Source organism: Pelecanus crispus, chromosome 7 (assembly GCF_030463565.1).
Source record: "Pelecanus crispus isolate bPelCri1 chromosome 7, bPelCri1.pri, whole genome shotgun sequence".
In the NCBI taxonomy this organism is placed as follows: domain Eukaryota; kingdom Metazoa; phylum Chordata; class Aves; order Pelecaniformes; family Pelecanidae; genus Pelecanus; species Pelecanus crispus.
The window spans coordinates 40,649,955-40,668,177 of NC_134649.1; the positions used below are offsets into that span (position 1 = coordinate 40,649,955).

The window sequence follows — 18,223 nt, forward strand, 5'->3', positions numbered from 1 at the left end:
CCAGCGTGTCCAGCTTTTCTTTGGGCCCCGCCAGACTGCTCCTCCCGGCCCTGTGTGAGCTCCGTGGAATGGCCCCGGCCGCTGCGTGGGGCACGCTCAGCTGGAGACCACTACCACCTCTTCTCCCCAGTCCCCCCTAATGAGGTTTGGGGTTATCCAAGCCCCTTTAAAGAATGCCTGGCTTGGGATGGGAAATGTTCCAGACGAGCACCACTGGTGCTGAACTGGTATAAACTGGCATCAATCCACATAACAGGTTAGTTCCTAGAAACATGCCGGGTCAGCGCTGTGCTGGCAGGTGCTCTGCCAGCTCCTGCCTGCCTGCCCACCCTCCTCCGACTTCTTTCTGGATCTGCCTGTTCTGCAGCCGGGACCGTGAGGCCGGCTAATTCAACAGACATGCCGTTGTTCACCTGCATGCAAACTGGATCCAGTTTGTGCCGCGGGGCTGTCGGTGCACTGACCGTGGCCCTGGGCAGACGCCAGCTCTGGTGCCAGAGCTCATTCCTCAGGAAGGGAGGTGGTTAAGCGGTTCTCCCGCTTGCTGAGGATGTTTAGGGAAGAGTTGGCCGCCTGCTGAGTGCACTGAAGTCGGGTCCAAGCGGGGCTGGCCAGACATGACAGCCTGCCCCAGGAGCTCGGAGGCTCTGCCAAGGCTTTGGGGGGGCCCTCTTCTGCATGCCCCAAAGCGGCGAGTGCTGCCAGTTCGCACTGCTGCTCCTCTGAGTTCGGGCTGCTGACGACAGTGAAAGTGCTCTAATCGCTGCTGAAAGGTGCTGGTGGAGCCGAAGCCATGGGTGCCCGAGGGAGCGGGGGATGCTCAGCAGCTTTGAAACGCTGGTGACAGAGGGCTGCGGCATTGCTGCTGGCAGATCTCCGGCCGGCGGAGCTGCCCCGGGTCGTGTCATCTCCCCGGGCAGACACGAGCCACCCCCACACATTCGGCTGTGGGGCGGCTGAGGGGATTGCAGCATGGGGTGGGAAGTCAGAGCAGCCTTCAGGGGAGCCAGGAGGTGCCTGGACGTGGGCTGGGACACCTCACTTGTCCCTCGGATCCCACTGAGGATCCCTCCCTCCCGCTGTTACCTTGCTTTTCAAGGCCAGAGATCTGTTACGTTCACCTTTATCAGGCCACTTTGGATCTCCTCAGAGCAGATGAGGTTTGCTTGGCAAGATCGCTGCGATACAGACACACTGGCCAGTGCTAATGGCTCTTTATCAGCTCATCTCCTGCCAGCTCTCCTAGCTGAGGAGGTGGCAGTGCCAGGCCACCACCCTGCGCTGCCCGAGCCTCGCCAGGCACAGCCCTGCCCTTCCTCCATGTTTTCCAGTGCCTGCTGAGGGCATGGCCATGGGGAGCTGGCAGGGCTCTGCACGCAGCATCCCTTGCCCCACTGGGATGTATGGGACCAGCCTGCGCTGTGTCGGGGTGTCCCTGGGGGCACGGGTTTTGGCACCCCCATGGCCAGCAGCTGGGGGAGCTTCTGCTTTGTCTGCCCATGGCCTTGCTCGCGGGTGGGCGGCCAGAGCGCAGCCTTGGCGTGGAGAGCACGCGGCTCCTCTTCCTTCCTTCGGCCTCAGCTAATAAAAGACACCATCCCTGCGTGACAGCAAGGTCTGTCGAGCCCAGCCCCAGTGCATGACTGTGCTCCCCGCGGGGATCTGGGGCTGCCGGCTCAGCGCCCAGCCCGGATGGTCCAAAGGATCCCAGGCAGCGCCAGCCAGCACGGGGTGAGTGGGGCCCTGGCTCAGGGCACGGTGGTGCCCATGGTGCCAGCACGGGAGGGGAGCAGGATCCATCTGGCACGGGTGCCGGGGGAGCGCGGCTGGCTGCCACGCTGCTCCGGGGCTCCCGGTACCGCTGCTGAAGATGTGCCCTGAATAGGCACGGACGAGCCCATGCGGTGCAGGGCAAGTCCCAGCCAGGCTGCCTGTTTCGGCGGCCCCACATGCCACACGACCGGGCATGGCAGCCCTGCGGGGATGCCACATGCCAGCTCCCAGCCAGCCTGGGCACGGGGCACCACCGTGCCACGCGTGGGCTACCGCTGGCTTCTACCTGGCCTCTGCCTCACCTTGGCTAAAGCTCAGTGCGGGCAGGTCCCTCCCCTCGCCTGGCACGGCTGCTGGAGGAGGAGACAGGCACCGGCCGCCCTCCTCCAGGAACAGCAGCCGAGCCCAGCCCGAGCCCAGCGGGGCGAGCTGGCTGACTCCGCAGCCCACCCAGGCCACCGCTACCTGCCCGGCGCGCCGGGCCCCGCGGGCACAGGTAGGAGCTGGCACGCTGGCGGGGAACCTCGGGCACGGCACAGCCCTTGGCACACGGCAGAGCCCTTGGCACACGGCAGAGCCCTTGGCACACAGCACAGCCCTGGGGCACAGGCCGGGCACCGGCAACCGGCATGAGGCGGCACAGAGGGAAGGGGCAGCGGGGTCCCTCGGGAGAGACGGGCTGGGCCCCCCGCGCCCGCAGCGCGCTTCCTGGGGCTGGTGCCTGCCGGACTTTGCCCGGGAGCCGTGGTGGTGGGGAGGGCCGGGTCCCTCAGGAGGAGCATGCCCAGCTGGCGGCATCAGGGCTGTGCCCAGGCGAGCTCCTGGCGGGGCAGACGCCCGGCACGGCTCCACCCTGTAGCCGAGCCACACTGGTGCCTCTGCCACGGGGCATCCCCAGCTGGGGCAAAAAGCGGTGCCGCGGCCCGCCGCGCTGGCGTCGGGTGCCTGTCCTACTGTGCCGCCCCGTGTGCCTCGCTCCAAGCAGCGGCAGGCGCGTTCCTGCCGCGCTGTGCCGGGAGCCCAGGGAACGCGGCGCCGCTGGCTCGCCGGCCCACGAGGCGCCCTTTTGTTCGCCGGCGGGGCCCACCGTGCCGCCCGGGGGGCCAGGGCGTGCCCGGGCTGCCGACGCCTGGCCGGCCTGGCCTCCGCGGGTGGGCGGACGGCAGGGGCCTCCAGGCAGAAGGAATCGGCAGTGACATTCCCGTAGCCTGGAGACCGCCGTCCCTTTCAGCGGGCAGCCCATTTGAATAAGAATCGTGTGCGGGGAAGGGGGGCTGCCAGCCGCCGCCATCCCATCGTCGCCCTCGCCCCGGCTCATTTCTGCACACCCAGCCCGGGGGGCAGTGGGTCCCAGGCCGTCCTCACGCCTGGCCCTGGCCCTGCCAGCCCACCGGACACCGCAGCACGCCAGGTACCAGGGGCTCGCGGGGCTTGGGGGGCTCAGGGACCCCCTCACCAGCACACGTCCCCACGCCGCCTCGCCCGCTGCCTTGGCGCGGCTTCGAGCAGGGCCGGTGGCGGGGCAGAGTCGCGGCTCCCCCCGCCGCCCCGAGCCCCCCTGTCCTGGGCTGGCTTCCGCGCGGGGACAGGAAAGATGTGTTTGGGCAGCGCCGGGGCCAGGCATTGATCCAGCGCTCGCGAGGCTGGGAGCGGGAGGTACCAGGACAGAAGGAAGCACAAAAGGCAACTCCAGCCTAAATTTAACAACGGGACCCCGGCCAGCGGCAGGGATGACCTTGCCCAGCCGGCTCCGGTGCTCCTGGCTCCCCTCCCCGGCTGGCCTTGGCCCGGTGCTGGGACCCCCTGGGGACTCCAGTGACACTCGAAGGGATGGATCCACCCAAGCAGGGCAGGATGGGGCACGGCACAGCTCGTGCGGGGCCTGGGGGTGCAGGGCACGGCTGTGTACCTGGGTCTGTGTGCCGCAGCTCCCGGGGCTGTGCCGGGCTGGAGCACAGCCATGGGGGTGGGCACTGGGTGCCACTCTGGGGGACTTTGGAACCCAACTGCTCCACCCGACCCCACTTGCCAGTGCTGTCCCCTGGGTGAACTGCCATGCCAGAGCTGGGTGGGAGCACCCCGGGGTGCACCGCTGTGCCAGAGCTGGGAGAGGCCAGGCCCCGGCCGCCCTGTGCCCCATGCCGTACCCCGTGTCCTGCTGCAGCGCCGTCTCCATGTCCCCCCAGGCAGAGCCCGCGGCTGCCCATGGACCTCCTGGCGCTTGCTCTCCTCCTGGGTAAGCGCTGGCCTCGGTGGGGCACCGCGTTGGCCGGGCACCCTGCGCACCCGCGGTGCTGGGGGCTGCGGTGGCTCCGGGACCCCAGCCCAGGCAGAGGGTGCCGGGTGGCAGAGGTGGTGGCGATGGCGATGCTCCCTGGCTGGCAGCAGCCAGGGCCTGACCACCACAAATCCCAGCGGGGAATTTGGGCTGGGCTGAGCCCCGGCAGGATTAGCGAGCGCCTGACCTGGCTCCCGCTCTCCCTGGCACCACTCGGCGCCCCGGGGGCTGCCCGGCCCCCCAGGAGCACAGGCAGTCACCCCCTGCCCGGCCTCTCTGGCCCCGCGGCTGCCAGCCCCCCGCTCGCCCCCCGCTGCCCGCCCGGCCCCGCTCCCTGCCCCCCGGTCACGAGGCTCCAGCACTGCTGCCAGCACCTTTCCGGGTCACAGAGCTTCATGCTGCATCAGTGGGTCGGGACGCAGGGACAGGATGGGATGGGACAGCTGGGGGTGGGGAGGGTGCCAGGCCAGCGTCCGGGGTGCACAGGGGGAGTGAGGAGCACCCGGGGGCCCTGCACAGCCCCCAGCCCGCGCTCTCGCTCCCTGCAGTGGGGGTGCCGGCAGCGGGGGGCTGGCAGGAGCCCGACCTGAGCCACGGCTGCGCCCGCGGCAGCTGCTACCCAGCCACTGGGAACCTGCTGGTGGGGCGAGCCCCCCGCCTGAGTGCCACCTCCACCTGCGGGCTGGACGGGCCCCAGGAGTACTGCATTGTCAGCCACCTCCAGGTGAGCCCCCCCTGCCCTGGCACGGCCCCCGCGCTGCCCCGCCAGCACCGGCCACCAGCGCAGCCTCCGGCTGCCCGTCCCCAATGGTGCCGCTCCCTGGCACAGGACTCGGAGAAATGCTTCATCTGCGACTCACGGGACCCGTCCCTACCTGAGAGCCACCGCATCGAGAACGTCATCTACCTGAGTGGCCCCCACGGCCAGCGGACCTGGTGGCAGTCGGAGAACGGTGAGGCCTCGGGGCTGCGTGGCCATGGGACCCAGGGGGGTCTTCCCCAGCCTCAGCCGTCACCTCTTTGTCCCCCCCAGGTGTGGAGCACGTCAGCATCCGCCTGGACCTGGAGGGTGAGTTCCACTTCACCCACCTCATCATGAAGTTCAAGGTGGGTCCCAGCACGCGGGTACCCGGGATGGGACAGGACGGGATGGGATGAAGCCCATGGGGGCTGTGGGTCAGCCCTCATCCCAGCTGGCTGTCCCACAGACCTTCCGCCCCGCGGCCATGCTGGTGGAGCGCTCGGCTGACTTTGGGCGCAGCTGGAAGGTCTACCGCTACTTCGCCTACAACTGCTCCAAGCTCTTCCCCGGCATCCCCAGCCAGCCCTCGGGGCTGGTGGATGAGGTGCTGTGTGACCAGCGCTACTCTGAGATCGAGCCCTCCAGCCATGGGGAGGTACGTGGGGCTGGGGCGGCGCAGAGGGGGGCTGGGGGTTTGGTGGGGTTCCAGGGTGTTCAGGGTCTGGTGGGTCTGGGATCACCCACTCCTTCCTCCTCCCAGGTCATCTTCAAGGTGCTGGACCCCTCCATCCCCGTGGCAGATCCCTACAGCCCAGACATCCAGGGTGCGTGGCCAGGGGAGCCGGGGCCGTGGGGCCAGTGGGCAGCGGGGCAGGTGCTGATGGTGCCGCCCCACCAGACCTGCTGCGCGTCACCAACCTGCGGGTGAACCTCACCAAGCTGCACACGCTGGGGGACAACCTGCTGGACACGCGGCGGGAGGTGCTGCACAAGTACTACTACGCCGTGGATGAGCTGGTGCTGCGTGGGAGCTGCTTCTGCCATGGCCATGCCGCCCACTGCGCCCCAGCACCCGGCGCCCCGCTGTCCTCCATCCCCGGCATGGTGAGGCGCATGCAACCACCGGCACAGCACGGTGCCCTGTGGGAGCCGGCGGCGATGCTGAGCTGGGTGCTCGCCCCACAGATTCACGGGCGCTGCGTCTGCGAGCACCACACGCAGGGGCTGAACTGCGAGCGCTGCCAGGACTTCTACCATGACCTGCCCTGGCGCCCGGCCGAGGGCTCCAGCACCAACGCCTGCCGCCGTCAGTGCCCCGTGCTGGCACCGGCATCGTGCTGTGCCCGGGGACTTGGGGTCCCACGCGCTGGGTTGGGGGAATGGGGGTCCTGCATGTTGTGCTTGGGGATTTTGGGGTCCTGCATATTGTGTGTGGAGGGTTCAGCATCCTGGGGGCCATGGCTTGGGGCTGGGGGTTGAGGGTCCTGCATGACATGCTTTGGGGTTGGGGGTGCTGCTCATGGGGCTGGGGTTTGGGGGGGTCAAGGGTGCTGCAGGCTGCGATTTGGAGGGGCTGGGGTGCATCCTCCTGGGATGTGGGGCTGGGGCTCTGCAGGCTGGGGTTTGAGGGGTTGGGATCGAGGAGCTGCATCCCTGGGTTTGGGGTGGGGGTGCTGCCTGCCAGGCGGGGGGTTGGGGTGCCGCATGCCATGCCGTGGTGCCGTCCCCGCAGGCTGCGACTGCAACGAGCACTCGCAGCAGTGCCACTTCGACATGGCCGTCTTCCTGGCCACGGGGAACACCAGCGGGGCCGTGTGCGATGGCTGCCAGCACAACACCATGGGCCGCCGCTGCCACCTCTGCAAGCCCTTCTACTACCGGCACCCCCGCTCCGACATCCGCGCCCCCACCGCCTGCGCCCGTGAGTGCCACGGGACCCCAGCCCCACAGCTCCTGGTGCCATCAGCCCTGGCCCCATGGCTCCCGGTGCTGGCAGCCGCAGCTCCCCGTGGTCTCTCTCTTGGCAGCGTGCGACTGCGACCCAGCGGGCTCGCTGGATGGAGGCGCCTGTGATGGGCACACGGACGTGGCACTGGGCATGATTGCGGGGCAGTGCCGCTGCAAGGAGAATGTGGCCGGTCCTCGCTGTGACCGCTGCCGGCATGGTGCCTACGGCCTCAGCCATGGTGACCCGCAGGGCTGCCAGCGTGAGCTGGGACCCAGGGATCGGCACGGGAGGATGTGGGGTGGAGGGATGAGGACGGTGGGATGTGGGATGGAGGGATGATGATGGAGGGATGGTGATGGAGGGATGAGGATGGAGGGATGTGGGATGGAGGAATGAGGATGGAGGGATGGTGATGGAGGGATGGTGATGGAGGGATGAGGATGGAGGGATGAGGATGGAGGGATGTGGAATGGAGGGATGGTGATGGAAAGATGGGGATGGAGATTGAGGGATGTGGGGTGGAGGGATGTGGGATGGAGGGATGGTGATGGAGGGATGAGGATGGAGGCATGGAGATGGAGGGATGTGGGATGGAGGGATGGTGGTGGAGGGATGAGGACAGAGGAATGGAGATTGAGGGATGTGGGGTGGAGGGATGGAGATAGAGGGATGTGGGATGGAGGGGTGTGGATGGAGGAATGTGGACAGAGATGGGGTGAGGGATGGAAGGACGCGGGATGGGGAGGGAGGGCCATGAAGCCCGTGGGCTGTGGTGCCACGTGGCAGCCCCTCACGTGCGGGGGTGCGTGTGTGTTGTGGGGTGCAGCGTGCAGGTGTGACCCGCGGGGCACGGTGGCTGGCAGCTCCCCCTGCGACCCCATCAGCGGGGACTGCTACTGCAAACGCTTTGTGGCTGGGCGCTCCTGCAGCCAGTGTGTGGTGAGTGCCCCAGCTTGCCCCACAGCCTGCCCCACACCACGCTCCGTGGCCCTGACTCTCCCCAGCCCCGCGGCATACCCCCGTGCCGGGCTGGACCCACACCTGCCCCACACCCCCCCTCTCACTGCAGCCCGAGTTCTGGGGCCTGAGCTACGATGTGGGGGGCTGCCGGCCCTGTGCCTGCGACTTCGGGGGAGCCTACAGCAACCGGTGCGACCCAGCACAGCACCCGGCGGGGCACGGAGATGGGGGAGTGGGAGTGGGGACAGGGCTGGGGGTCAAGCATGGAGGGAGGGATGGGGACATCGGTGGAAAGATGGGGACAGGGCTGGAGAGACAGAGGGGCCTGAGAGGGAGGGAGGGGGGAATCCCCATCCCCTGAGATGGAGGAATGGGGACAGGGATGGAGGGAAGGAAGGATGGGTGAGGACAGAGCCAGACAGAAGGACAGACAACGGGACAAGACGGTCACCCCCAGGTGCTCCATGGAGGATGGGGCTTGTCCCTGCCGTCCCCACCTCATGGGGCGGCAGTGTGACCAGGTACAGCCTGGCTTCTTCTGTGCCCACCTTGACTACTACACCTATGAGGCCGAGCGGGCCACCGGCCACGGCCACAGCCACCCCCAGCTCCCGGTGAGTCTCCTGCGGTGGGTCCCTGCACTCCCAGCCCGGGCTTGTGCATGGCTGTCACTGTGCACCATGTTCCATGCATGGCTGTCACCATGCTCCATGCATGGCTGTCACCCCGTCCTGCATGTGGCTATCCCCATGCACGGCTGTCCTCGAGCACGGCTGTCCCCGTGCATGGCGCCTGTCCCCTGACCCGGTCCCCACAGGGTGCCGTCCGGGCAGAGGTGCCCCAGGACTGCCTGGAGTACGATACCGGGGAGCTGGGGGGGCGGAAGGGGCGCCCACGGCACCAGCGCAGCCCCCACCGCAGCCCCCAGCCCCGCGCCCCCTCGCGCCGCGGCCGCCAGCAGCCCCCCAAGGTGAGACCCGGGGGGGGTGGGACGGGGCATGGCAGGGTGCTACGGGGCGGGGGGAAAGGGTCGGGGGGCAGAGCCGGAGGGGCCAGGGCCAAGCCGTGCCCGTGCCCTGCCCAGCCGGACGTGGAGGAGGTGGTGCGGGACGGCACCGGGCGCATGGTGACGTGGACGGGCTCGGGGTTCGCCCGGGTGCGGGACGGGGCTGGCCTGACCTTCCACGTGGACAACGTGCCCTACCCCATGGACTACGAGCTGCTGCTGCGCTACGAGCCCGAGGTGAGTGCGGCCATGGCCATGGCCACGGCGTGTACGGCACAGCACGGCACGGCCCTGATGCCGGCTCGCCTGTCGCCACAGTCGGCCGAGGACTGGGAGGCCGTGGTCAGCGTCAGCTCCCGGGCGCTGCCCACCAGCCCTCGCTGCGGGAACCTGCTGCCCTCTGAGCAAATGTACCGCGAGAGCCTGCCCCACACCCAGAGGTGGGATGGGGTGGAGTGGGGTGGGATGGGGATGGGGATGGGGATGGGGATGGGGATGGGATGGGGATGGGGATGGGATGGGATGAGATGGGATGGGATGAAAATGAGGATGGGATGAAAATGAGGATGGGAATGGGGTGAGGATGGGGACAGGGATCAGGACAGGGCAGGGACAAGGACAGCCCTGCCACGCTCCCAGAACTGAGGGATGGGGATGGGATGGGATGGGATGGGATGGGATGGGATGGGATGGGATGGGATGGGATGGGATGAAAATGAGGATGGGAATGGGGTGAGGATGGGGGCAGGGATCAGGACAGGGCAGGGACAAGGACAGCCCTGCCATGCTCCCAGAACTGAGGGATGGGGATGGGATGAAGATGGGGATGGGATGAGGATGGGGATGGGGATGCGGATAGGGTTGGGATGGGATGCAGATAGGGATGGGACGGGGATGGGATGGGATGGGGATGGGATGAGGATGGGGATGGGGTGGGGTGGGGATGTGTACAGGGATCAGGACAGGGCAGGGACAAGGACAGTCCTGCCTCCCAGGTGAGGGATGGGGATGGGGACAGGGGCAAGGATGGTGGCTGGGTGCTGCTGCTGTCCCCTGGCTGTCCCTGTGGCCCTGGGGTGCCCGTGCCCTGACTCCTGCCTCTGCACAGGTATGTGCTGCTGTCCCGGCCCTTCTGCTTCGAGCCCAGCACCCCCTACGAGGTGACCATGCGGCTTCAACGGGCCGGCGTCACCCAGCGCCACCCTGGTGCCTTCATCCTCATCGACTCGGTGAGGGAGGTCCTGCTGCACCCCATGCCTGGGGCTTGGCAGGGGTGGGGTGATGGGCAGGGACAGGGGACCACGGGCTGGGGTGGGCAGCGACATCCACCTGGGACTGCTCATGGGGTGAGGTAAGGATGGGGATGGGAAAGGGGATGGAATGGGAATGGGAATGGGAATGGGAATGGGAATGGGAATGGGAATGGCATGGGATGGAGATGGGGATGGGGATGAGATGGGGATGGGGATGAGATGGGGATGGAGAAGTGCATAGAGAAAGGGAATGGGGATGGGGGTGAGGATGGAAATATCAGTGGGGCTGGGGATGTTGATGGAGTTGGGGCTGGTCTTGGGGATGTCAGCAGGGATGGGGATAAGGATGGCTGTGGGGATGGCAATTTGGATGGGAATACCAGTGGAGCTGGTGCTGTCCATGGGGCCGGGGCGGTCAAGCCCCCAGCAGGGTTGGGGCTGCCCCAGGGCAGGTGGATCCAGCCCAGGAGCAGGGGCCAGGTCCCACCATGGGGGGTGGCTGTGCCCCCCCAGCCCCATCTCCTCTCCCCCTCCCACTGCCTGGTGCAGCTGGTGCTCCTGCCACGGGTGTCGGAGCTGCCGGGCTTCCATGGGGTGGAGGCAGCAGCAGCGATGCGCCGGGAGGAACTGGAGCGGTACCGGTGCCTGGAGGCATTTCGCATGGCCCCCCCGCCTGCCCTGGCCCAGGCCTGCGCCAGCCTGGTCTGCAGCGTCTCGGCCCTGCTGCACGGCGGGGCTCTGCGTGAGTGGGGGGCACCCTGCCGGGGTCCGGGATGTGCCCGGGGCAGCAGGTGTGGGTGGGGATGTGCCCGGTGCAGTGGGTCAGGATGAGGCCATGCCTATGGCAGGGGTGGGCAGGGTGAGCCAGGGCAGTGGTGCAGGGTAAGGCCATGCCCATGGTAGGGGAGGGTGGGGGAGCAGTGGCAGAGTGCAGGCAAGGTGCAGGCAGGGTGCGGGCAGGGTGCGGGCAGGGTGCGGGCATGGTGCGGGCAGGGTGCGGGCAGGGTGTGGGCAGGGTTGGGGCAGGGTGCAGGCAAGGTGCAGGCAAGGTGTGGGCAGGGTGCGGGCAGGGTGCGGACAGGGTGCAGGCAAGGTGCAGGCAAGGTGCAGGCAGAGTGCGGGCATGGTGCGGGCAGGGTGCGGACAGGGTGCAGGCAAGGTGCAGGCAGGGTGCAGGCATGGTGCGGGCAGGGTGCGGACAGGGTGCAGGCAGGGTGCGGGCAGGGTGCGGGCAGGGCAGCCTCAGCCCCACACTGGCCCTGCTGCCCGCAGCCTGCCAGTGCGACCCGCAGGGCTCCCGCAGCAGCGAGTGCCGGGCGCAGGGAGGGCAGTGCGAGTGCAAGCCCCACGTCCTCGGCCGGCGCTGTGACCACTGTGCTCCGGGCAGCTACGGCTTCGGGCCCCTGGGCTGCAGCCGTAAGTAGCGGGATCTGCGCCTGCCGGGTGTCCCTGTCCCTCCCATCTGTCTGTCTGTCCAGCTGTCAGAGCCCCGTTTGCTGCCCGTCTGCCTGTTCACTTGTCTATCTGTCCATCTGTCCATGCATGTGTCTATCACAGCCCTGCTGTCCTGCAGCCTGTGCATTGGGTCCCAGTTCCCGCTCCGTCCATCTGTCTTTCCATCCGTCCATCTATCCATCCAAGCCCCACGCTCCTGCCTGGGGTGGGTACTGCCCTGCCTTGCACTCACTCATCTATCCGTCCGCCCATCCATCTGCCCACCCACGTGTCCATGTGTGCCCTCCTGTGCCATGGTCTGTGGGTTGGGCGTGCCCTGGGTGCTGGTCCCCTGTCTGTCTGTCCATCCCTGTGTATCTACACCCATGTCCCTGACCCGAGCCATGCCATCCCGCAGCCTGCGCCTGCTCCCCGGAGGGCTCAGTGTCACAGCTGTGCGACGCAGTGAGCGGGCAGTGCCAGTGCCAGCCCGGTGCCGTGGGCCGGCAGTGTGACCAGTGCCAGCCCAGCCACTGGGGCTTCCCCGCCTGCCAGCCCTGCCAGTGCAACGGGCACGCCGAGGAGTGTGACCCCCGGACGGGCAGCTGCCTGCGCTGCCGTGACCACACCACCGGCCGGCACTGCGAGAGGTGAACCTGATCGGAGGGGAGGGGATGGGACAGCATGGCATGGCATGGCATGGCATGGCATGGCATGGCATATGACAGGATGGTGGCATGGGATATGATGGGATGGGATGAGATGGGATGGGATGGAATGGATACAACGGGATGGGATGGGATGAGATAGGATGGGATATGATGGTATGGGAAATGATGGGATGGGATATGATGGGGTGAGATTGGATGGGATAGTGGGATGGGGTGGGATGAGATGGGATGGGATGGGATAGGGTGGGATGGGATAGGATGGGATATGACGGTATGGGAAATGATGGGATGGGATATGATGGGGTGGATGAGATGAGATGGGATATGATGGCATGGCATGGAATGGATGAGATGGGATGGATCAGATGGGATGGTGGGATGGGATATGATGGGATGGGCCCCCGGGGCACTCACCTCTTGTCCTCGCAGGTGCCAGGACGGTTACTACGGGGACCCAGTGCTGGGCTCGGGGCAGCAGTGCCGGCCCTGCCCCTGCCCCGGCTACCCCGGCACACGGCACTACCACGGGAGCGCCTGCCACACCGATGAGGAGACCCACCACATCGTCTGCCTCTGCGCGCCCGGATATGCCGGTGAGGGGCAGGGTGGGTGCCGTGCAGTAGGGACCCCCCCCGGCACTGGGGCTGTGGGACCCCCGGCACCCACAGCCTCTGCCTCCCTGCAGGGCCCCGCTGCGACCGCTGCTCCCCTGGCTACTTTGGGGCACCGGAGATGGAGGGGGGTGTGTGCCGGCCCTGCCAGTGCAACAACAACATCGACGCCAGCGACGCGGGGGCCTGCGACCCACGCACGGGGCAATGCTTGCGCTGCCTGTACCACACCACCGGGCCCCGCTGTGCCCACTGCCAGCCCGGCTACTACGGCAATGCCCTGCAGCGCAGCTGCCGGCGTGAGTGGGGCGGGGGTCGGGCTGTGCCGGGGCTGGGGCTGTGCAAGTGTTTGGGGATGTGCAGGGGGGGTTGGGGTGATGCAAGGGGTTGGGGTGTGGGTGGGGAGTAGGGCTGCATTGGGGTGCGGGGGGATTGGGGTTGTGTGTGTGGAGGGCGGGATGGTCAGTTTTTGGAGTGTCTGGGGCCAGGCAGGGGATTTGGGGTGCTGAGGCCAGGTGCCAGGAGGGCATCCCCTGGGCAGGGGGTACGGGCTGAGCCCCCCGTGGTTGCCCACCCGCCCGCAGGCTGCAGCTGTGACCCGCGGGGAACCCTGGCCTCCCACTGTGCCGCCGGCACCTGCGCCTGCGACCGCAGCACGGGTGCCTGTGCCTGCCGGCCCAATGTGGTGGGCAAGAGCTGCGACCGCTGCGCACCCCACTTCTGGAGCCTGGGGGGGGCAGGGGGCTGCCAGCCCTGTGGCTGCCACCCCACGCACGCCCTGCACCCTGCCTGCAATGTGGTGAGACCCCCGACACCCTGGCACCCTGGCACGGCTCTCCTGCCCTCCCGGCACCAGGCGAGCTGCCTGGCTGAGCATGCCGCTCTCGCTGCAGGTGACAGGGCAGTGCCAGTGCCGGCCTGGCTTTGGGGGCCGCGTCTGCTCCCAGTGCCAGGAGCACCACTGGGGAGACCCCGAGCGGGAGTGCCGAGGTGGGGGCATGTCCCAGGGACCAGGGGCACAAGGGCTCTGGGGACTTGGGGTGTCCGGGGACATGAGGGCCCTGGGGAACGGAGGGTCTTGGGGAAACAGAGGGTCATGGAGCAACCCTGGGTGCATGGTGGGACTCTAGGGACGTGGGGGGTCCTGGGGACATGATGGGACACTAGGGATGTGGGGGCACTGGGGACACGGTGGGGCTGTCAACATGGGGGTCCTGGGGAGACACTGGGGACTCTGGGGACTCAGGAGATCCTGGGGACATGGTGAGATCATGGGGATGCGATGAGACCTTTCAAGCATGGGGGACCCTGGACCCATAGCGGGATGCTGGGGACACAGTGGGACCCTGGGGACATGGGGGACTCTGGAGATCCAGTGGATGCTGGGGACATGGTGGGTCTCTGGGGACATGGGGGATTCAGGGCACCCTGAGTACATGGTGGGATTGTGGAGACGTAGGAGACCCTGGGTACATGGTGGGACCCTGGAGACGCAGGGGGACACAATGGGACACCGGGGACATGGTGGCACTCTGGGAACACGGGGGTCCCTGGGGAGGCTGGGACACACCGCCACTTGTCTCCACAGCCTGCGAGTGCGAGCCGCTGGGCGCTGAGAGCCTGCAGTGCGAGCAGGCCAGCGGGCAGTGCCAGTGCCGGCCGGGCTTCGGGGGGCTGCGCTGTGACCGCTGCCAGCGAGGCTACCAGGAGGCCTTCCCCCGCTGCTCGCCCTGCCACCCCTGCTTTGGGCGCTGGGACCCGGCCCTGGGCAGCCTGCGGGACGGGCTGCAGCGCCTCGGGGCGCAGGCGCGGGCGCTGCAGGAGGGGGGGTCTGTGCCCCCACTCAGCCCCCGCCGCCTGCGGGTGCTGGAGGAGGCGCTGGGGCGCGTGGAGCAGCTGCTGAACCAGGGGGGCAGCCCCGGCGGCCCACTCCTCGACGGGCTGCCCAGGCGGCTGGACGGCACCAGGCAAGTGTGTGCGGTGGGCTAGGGAGCGGGAACCCCCACTTTTGTCACCCAAAAAGGCTTGAGACCCCTCTGCCCCCTCCAAAGGATGGAGCTGGATGACTTCTGGAAGCAGCTCCAAGAGCTGGAGCAACATCTGGATCAGCTGGCGCAGGCAGATGTGCGGCACCGTGACCGGCTAGCCGGGCTGAGCCATGAGCTAGGGGGTCTCAACCGAACCACCTCCCACCTTCAAATCCTCCTCAACACCGTGGCAGCAGCTGGATTTGGTGGTAAGAGCATCCAGCAAGGATTGGGGGGGTTCAGTGGCAACCATCCCAGCCAAACCCTGATGCTGGCACCCGCAGAGTCTTACCGCAGCATCCTGGCATCGGCGGAGGACTCACGGCAGGCGGAGGTGGTGGCCAATGGCACAGCCGGCGAGCTGAACGGGGCACAGGCGACGCGGCGGGCGGCCGAGCAGGTGCTGCGGCAGCAGCGCGATGCTTTTCGCCGCGGCACAGCTGCGGCACGGAAATCCTTGCGGGAGGCGCAGAAACGGGTGATGGGACTGAGCGTTGCCAGAATCAATGAGAAGGTGAGAGCGGGACCGGTGGGGAGCAAATAGGTGCATGGGGAGAGCCCTGTGTGCCGCCCCGGCACGGGCATCTCCCTCCATGCAGTGTTGAGCTGCCATCTCCACCACTGGCATCACTGCAGATTTGTGGGGTGCCTGGGGACCGGAGCTGCGAACAATCACCTTGCGGAGGAGCCTTGTGCCGGGACGGCTTGGGGACACGGCGTTGTGGTGGCACAGGATGCGCGGGGGCACTGCCTGTATCGGCTCGAGCCTTGAGCAGTGCCCGTAACATCTCGCAGCAGCTGGAGGTGGTGTTGGGACAGCTGGGTGTTGTGGCGCAGAAGGTAGGGGTGGTGGCTCCATGGCACATTTTGGTGTCCCCTTGTACTCTTTCCATGCCACTTTGATGTCCCCTTGCATGCCCTGCTTGTGCTCTTTCCATTCCACTTTGGTGTCCCCTTGTATGTTCCACTTGTGCTCTTTTCATGCCACTTTGATGTCCCCTTCCATGTCCCACTTATGCCTTTTCCATGCCCCCTTGCATGTCCCTTTGCCTGTCCTCCTCATACCCTTTCCGTGCCACTTCGGTGTCCCCTTCTGTGTCCCTCTTTGTGCCCTTTCCATGCACCTTTGCATGTCCCCTTGCACATCCCGCTTGTGCCCTTTCTGTGCCCCCAAGCATGTCCCTCCCCATATGTCCCTCTTACGCCCCTTCGCAGATGCCCCTTGTGCCACTTGTGTGCCCCGTTGGGCCACTTGTGTGCCCCATTGGGCCACTGCTGCACCCCCCCTGCACACCCCCTTTATGTCCCCTTGCACACCCCTTCCATGCCCCCTTGTACCCTGTTGCACACCCCCTCGTGTCCCCTTGCATGCCCCCCAGTGCCCCTTTTCACACCCCATTACACCCCCTTGCATTCCCCCATCTTGTCCCCATGCATGTCCCCTCATACCCCCTGCCCACCCCCCGCGCCCCCTCCCCAGGGCCACCCCGTGCCCCCCGCTCAGCCCCATACCCCCCAGACGCAGGAGGTGCAGGAGCTGGCGCAGGGGGCACGGAGCCGGGCGGAGGAGGCGCTGGGGCACTCGCAGGCCGCCCGCAGCCGCGCGGAGATGGCGACGGCCCAGCTGCGGGACTTCATCCGCCGCATCAAGGCCTTCCTGGCAGGTAGCGCTGGCACGGGGTGGGCACATGGGCACGGCGGGGGTCAGCATGCCCACCCTGAGCCCACCCCACTTCCGTGTCCCCGCAGAGGAGGGAGCCGACCCGGGCAGCATCGAGCTGGTGGCCCGGCAGGTGCTGAACATCTCCCTGCCCAGCAGCCCTGGCCGGATCCAGGAGCTGCTGCGGGAGATGCAGGAGAGCATCAGCCAGCTGGAGGGGGTGGACGCGGTGCTGAACAGCACAGCAGAGGGGCTGGCTGCAGCACGGGGGCTGCTGGCACAGGGACAGAACGCCAGGCGAGTGGCAGGGGACGTGCCGGGGCGGGCAGTGGGTGGGGGTCTGTCCTGCAGCACTGGCGGGGGCTGGAGCTGCCCATGCTGCTGCAGGGAGCAAGCAGAGGGTGTGAGGGATGACCTGGAGGCGACGCAGCAGGCGCTGGATGCAGTGCAGGTGCAGGTGACGGCAGCGAGGAGTGCCCTGCACAGCGCCAAGGACACCATCCGGGCGGCCGAGAGCAGAGCCAAGGAGGTGAGGGGCACCGGGGCTGCGGGCATGCTGGGGCTGTGGGAGCAGGGCCAATGCCCCTGGCACGGCCGGGGAGCAGGGTGGTGCTTTGGGCATGCTGGGAGCAATGGGATGGGTGCCGTGGGGACACTGGGAATAATGGGGTCTCTGCTGTGGATGCACTGGGAATAACGGGGTCAGTGCCGTGGGTGCACTGGGAGCAATGGGGTCAGTGCCATGGAGAGCCAGGCTGATGCTATGGGCACTCAAAGGGTAGCAATGCTGGTGCCAGGGGAACATGGATGGTGTGGGGTGGGTGCCGTGGGTTTGCCAAGGCGGTGGGGCTGGCGCCGCGGGCACGGCAGGTTGCCGTGCATGCTGGCAACCAGTGCCCGTGCCTGCCCAGGCGGAGCGCAGGCTGCAGGCGCTGGAGGGGAAGGAGTCGCGGGCGCAGCGGCGGCTGCAGGAGCTGGCGCAGCGCGTCACCGACCTGCAGGAGCAGGGCCAGGATGCCCGCCGCGTGGCCCAGCAAGCCAAGGACGGGGCGCAGCGTGCCACCGCCGCCTCGGGAACACTCAGCCAGGTGAGCCCTGGCCCTGCCCGGCTGCAGCGCGGCACTGAGGGGGTATGGGGAGCTGCGGGGGGGCTCAGCCTCGTCGTGCCCTTGTGCCTCCAGGACCTGGCGCAGGTGACGCAGCGCTACATGATGCTGAAGGGCCGGGTGAGCGGGCTGGCCGGGGTGTCCGACGGGGCCCTGCAGCGCGTGACACGGCTGACGGCAGAGGCCCGGGACCTCCTGGACAAGGCCAGCAGCAGCCAGAGGAAGCTGGAAGGTGAGGGGGGAGCGTGGGTTGGGGGGCATTCCCCGCCACCCCGACCCCGCTTGGTGCCCACCTCCCCGTGCACGTCTCCCCTCGTCCCCCTGGGCATGTCCCGCCCGGTGCCCCAAGGGTGACACAGACTGGGGGACACGGCGGGGGGCTGCACCCCAACTGTGCCCCCATCCCGCAGAGCTGGAGCAACACTTCGGAGCCAACGAGCGGGCGATGGCGGCGAAGGCGACGCGACTGCAGGCGTTGGAGCAGCGGGTCTGGGGGCTGCTGGAGGAGATTCGGGAGAAGGCCAACGCTTACGCCACCTGCTAGGGACCGGCGGCGGGGCGGGGGGCTGGGATCCGGGGTTCGGTCCTGCCCCGCAGCCCCCCCTCCCCGGTCCCAGCAGCCCGGGGCGTCCCGTCCCGTCCCGTCCCGTCCGCGGGAGCCTGTAGTGCGGCCGCGCCTGCAAATAAAGCCCTGAACGGCGGCTGCCTGTGTCCGGTGCCTGCCTGCTGCCTGCCTGCCGCCCGCTGCCTGCGC

General features: G+C 67.9%; 1 protein-coding gene across 1 annotated transcript; it reads left to right on the forward strand.

The window, feature by feature from the left end:
- The first annotated feature begins 3,963 nt into the window (after positions 1 to 3,963).
- LOC142594017 (laminin subunit beta-2-like) lies at positions 3,964 to 18,013 on the forward strand. The gene is made up of 34 exons (XM_075714698.1): positions 3,964 to 4,009; positions 4,600 to 4,775; positions 4,881 to 5,004; positions 5,085 to 5,158; positions 5,260 to 5,448; positions 5,554 to 5,617; positions 5,692 to 5,897; positions 5,979 to 6,099; positions 6,526 to 6,714; positions 6,821 to 7,000; positions 7,568 to 7,680; positions 7,811 to 7,890; positions 8,159 to 8,315; positions 8,519 to 8,671; positions 8,786 to 8,944; positions 9,026 to 9,147; positions 9,816 to 9,936; positions 10,510 to 10,702; positions 11,233 to 11,376; positions 11,813 to 12,044; positions 12,495 to 12,658; positions 12,751 to 12,975; positions 13,261 to 13,475; positions 13,570 to 13,666; positions 14,265 to 14,643; positions 14,728 to 14,912; positions 14,988 to 15,217; positions 15,340 to 15,543; positions 16,223 to 16,367; positions 16,453 to 16,660; positions 16,751 to 16,892; positions 17,275 to 17,451; positions 17,545 to 17,701; positions 17,880 to 18,013. Exons 1-34 carry the CDS (start codon positions 3,979 to 3,981, stop codon positions 18,011 to 18,013), a joined length of 5,490 nt encoding a protein of 1,829 aa, XP_075570813.1. The 5' UTR covers positions 3,964 to 3,978.
- The last annotated feature ends 210 nt before the right edge of the window (positions 18,014 to 18,223 follow it).

Excerpts from the sequence above, each read along its gene's own strand:
- LOC142594017 (XM_075714698.1), top strand. The coding sequence starts at position 3,979 with ATGGACCTCCTGGCGCTTGCTCTCCTCCTGG. Across the intron at positions 10,703-11,232 it reads GCTGCACGGCGGGGCTCTGC|CCTGCCAGTGCGACCCGCAG; the intron begins GTGAGTGGGGGG and ends TGCTGCCCGCAG. Across the intron at positions 15,544-16,222 it reads TGGGTGTTGTGGCGCAGAAG|ACGCAGGAGGTGCAGGAGCT; the intron begins GTAGGGGTGGTG and ends CATACCCCCCAG.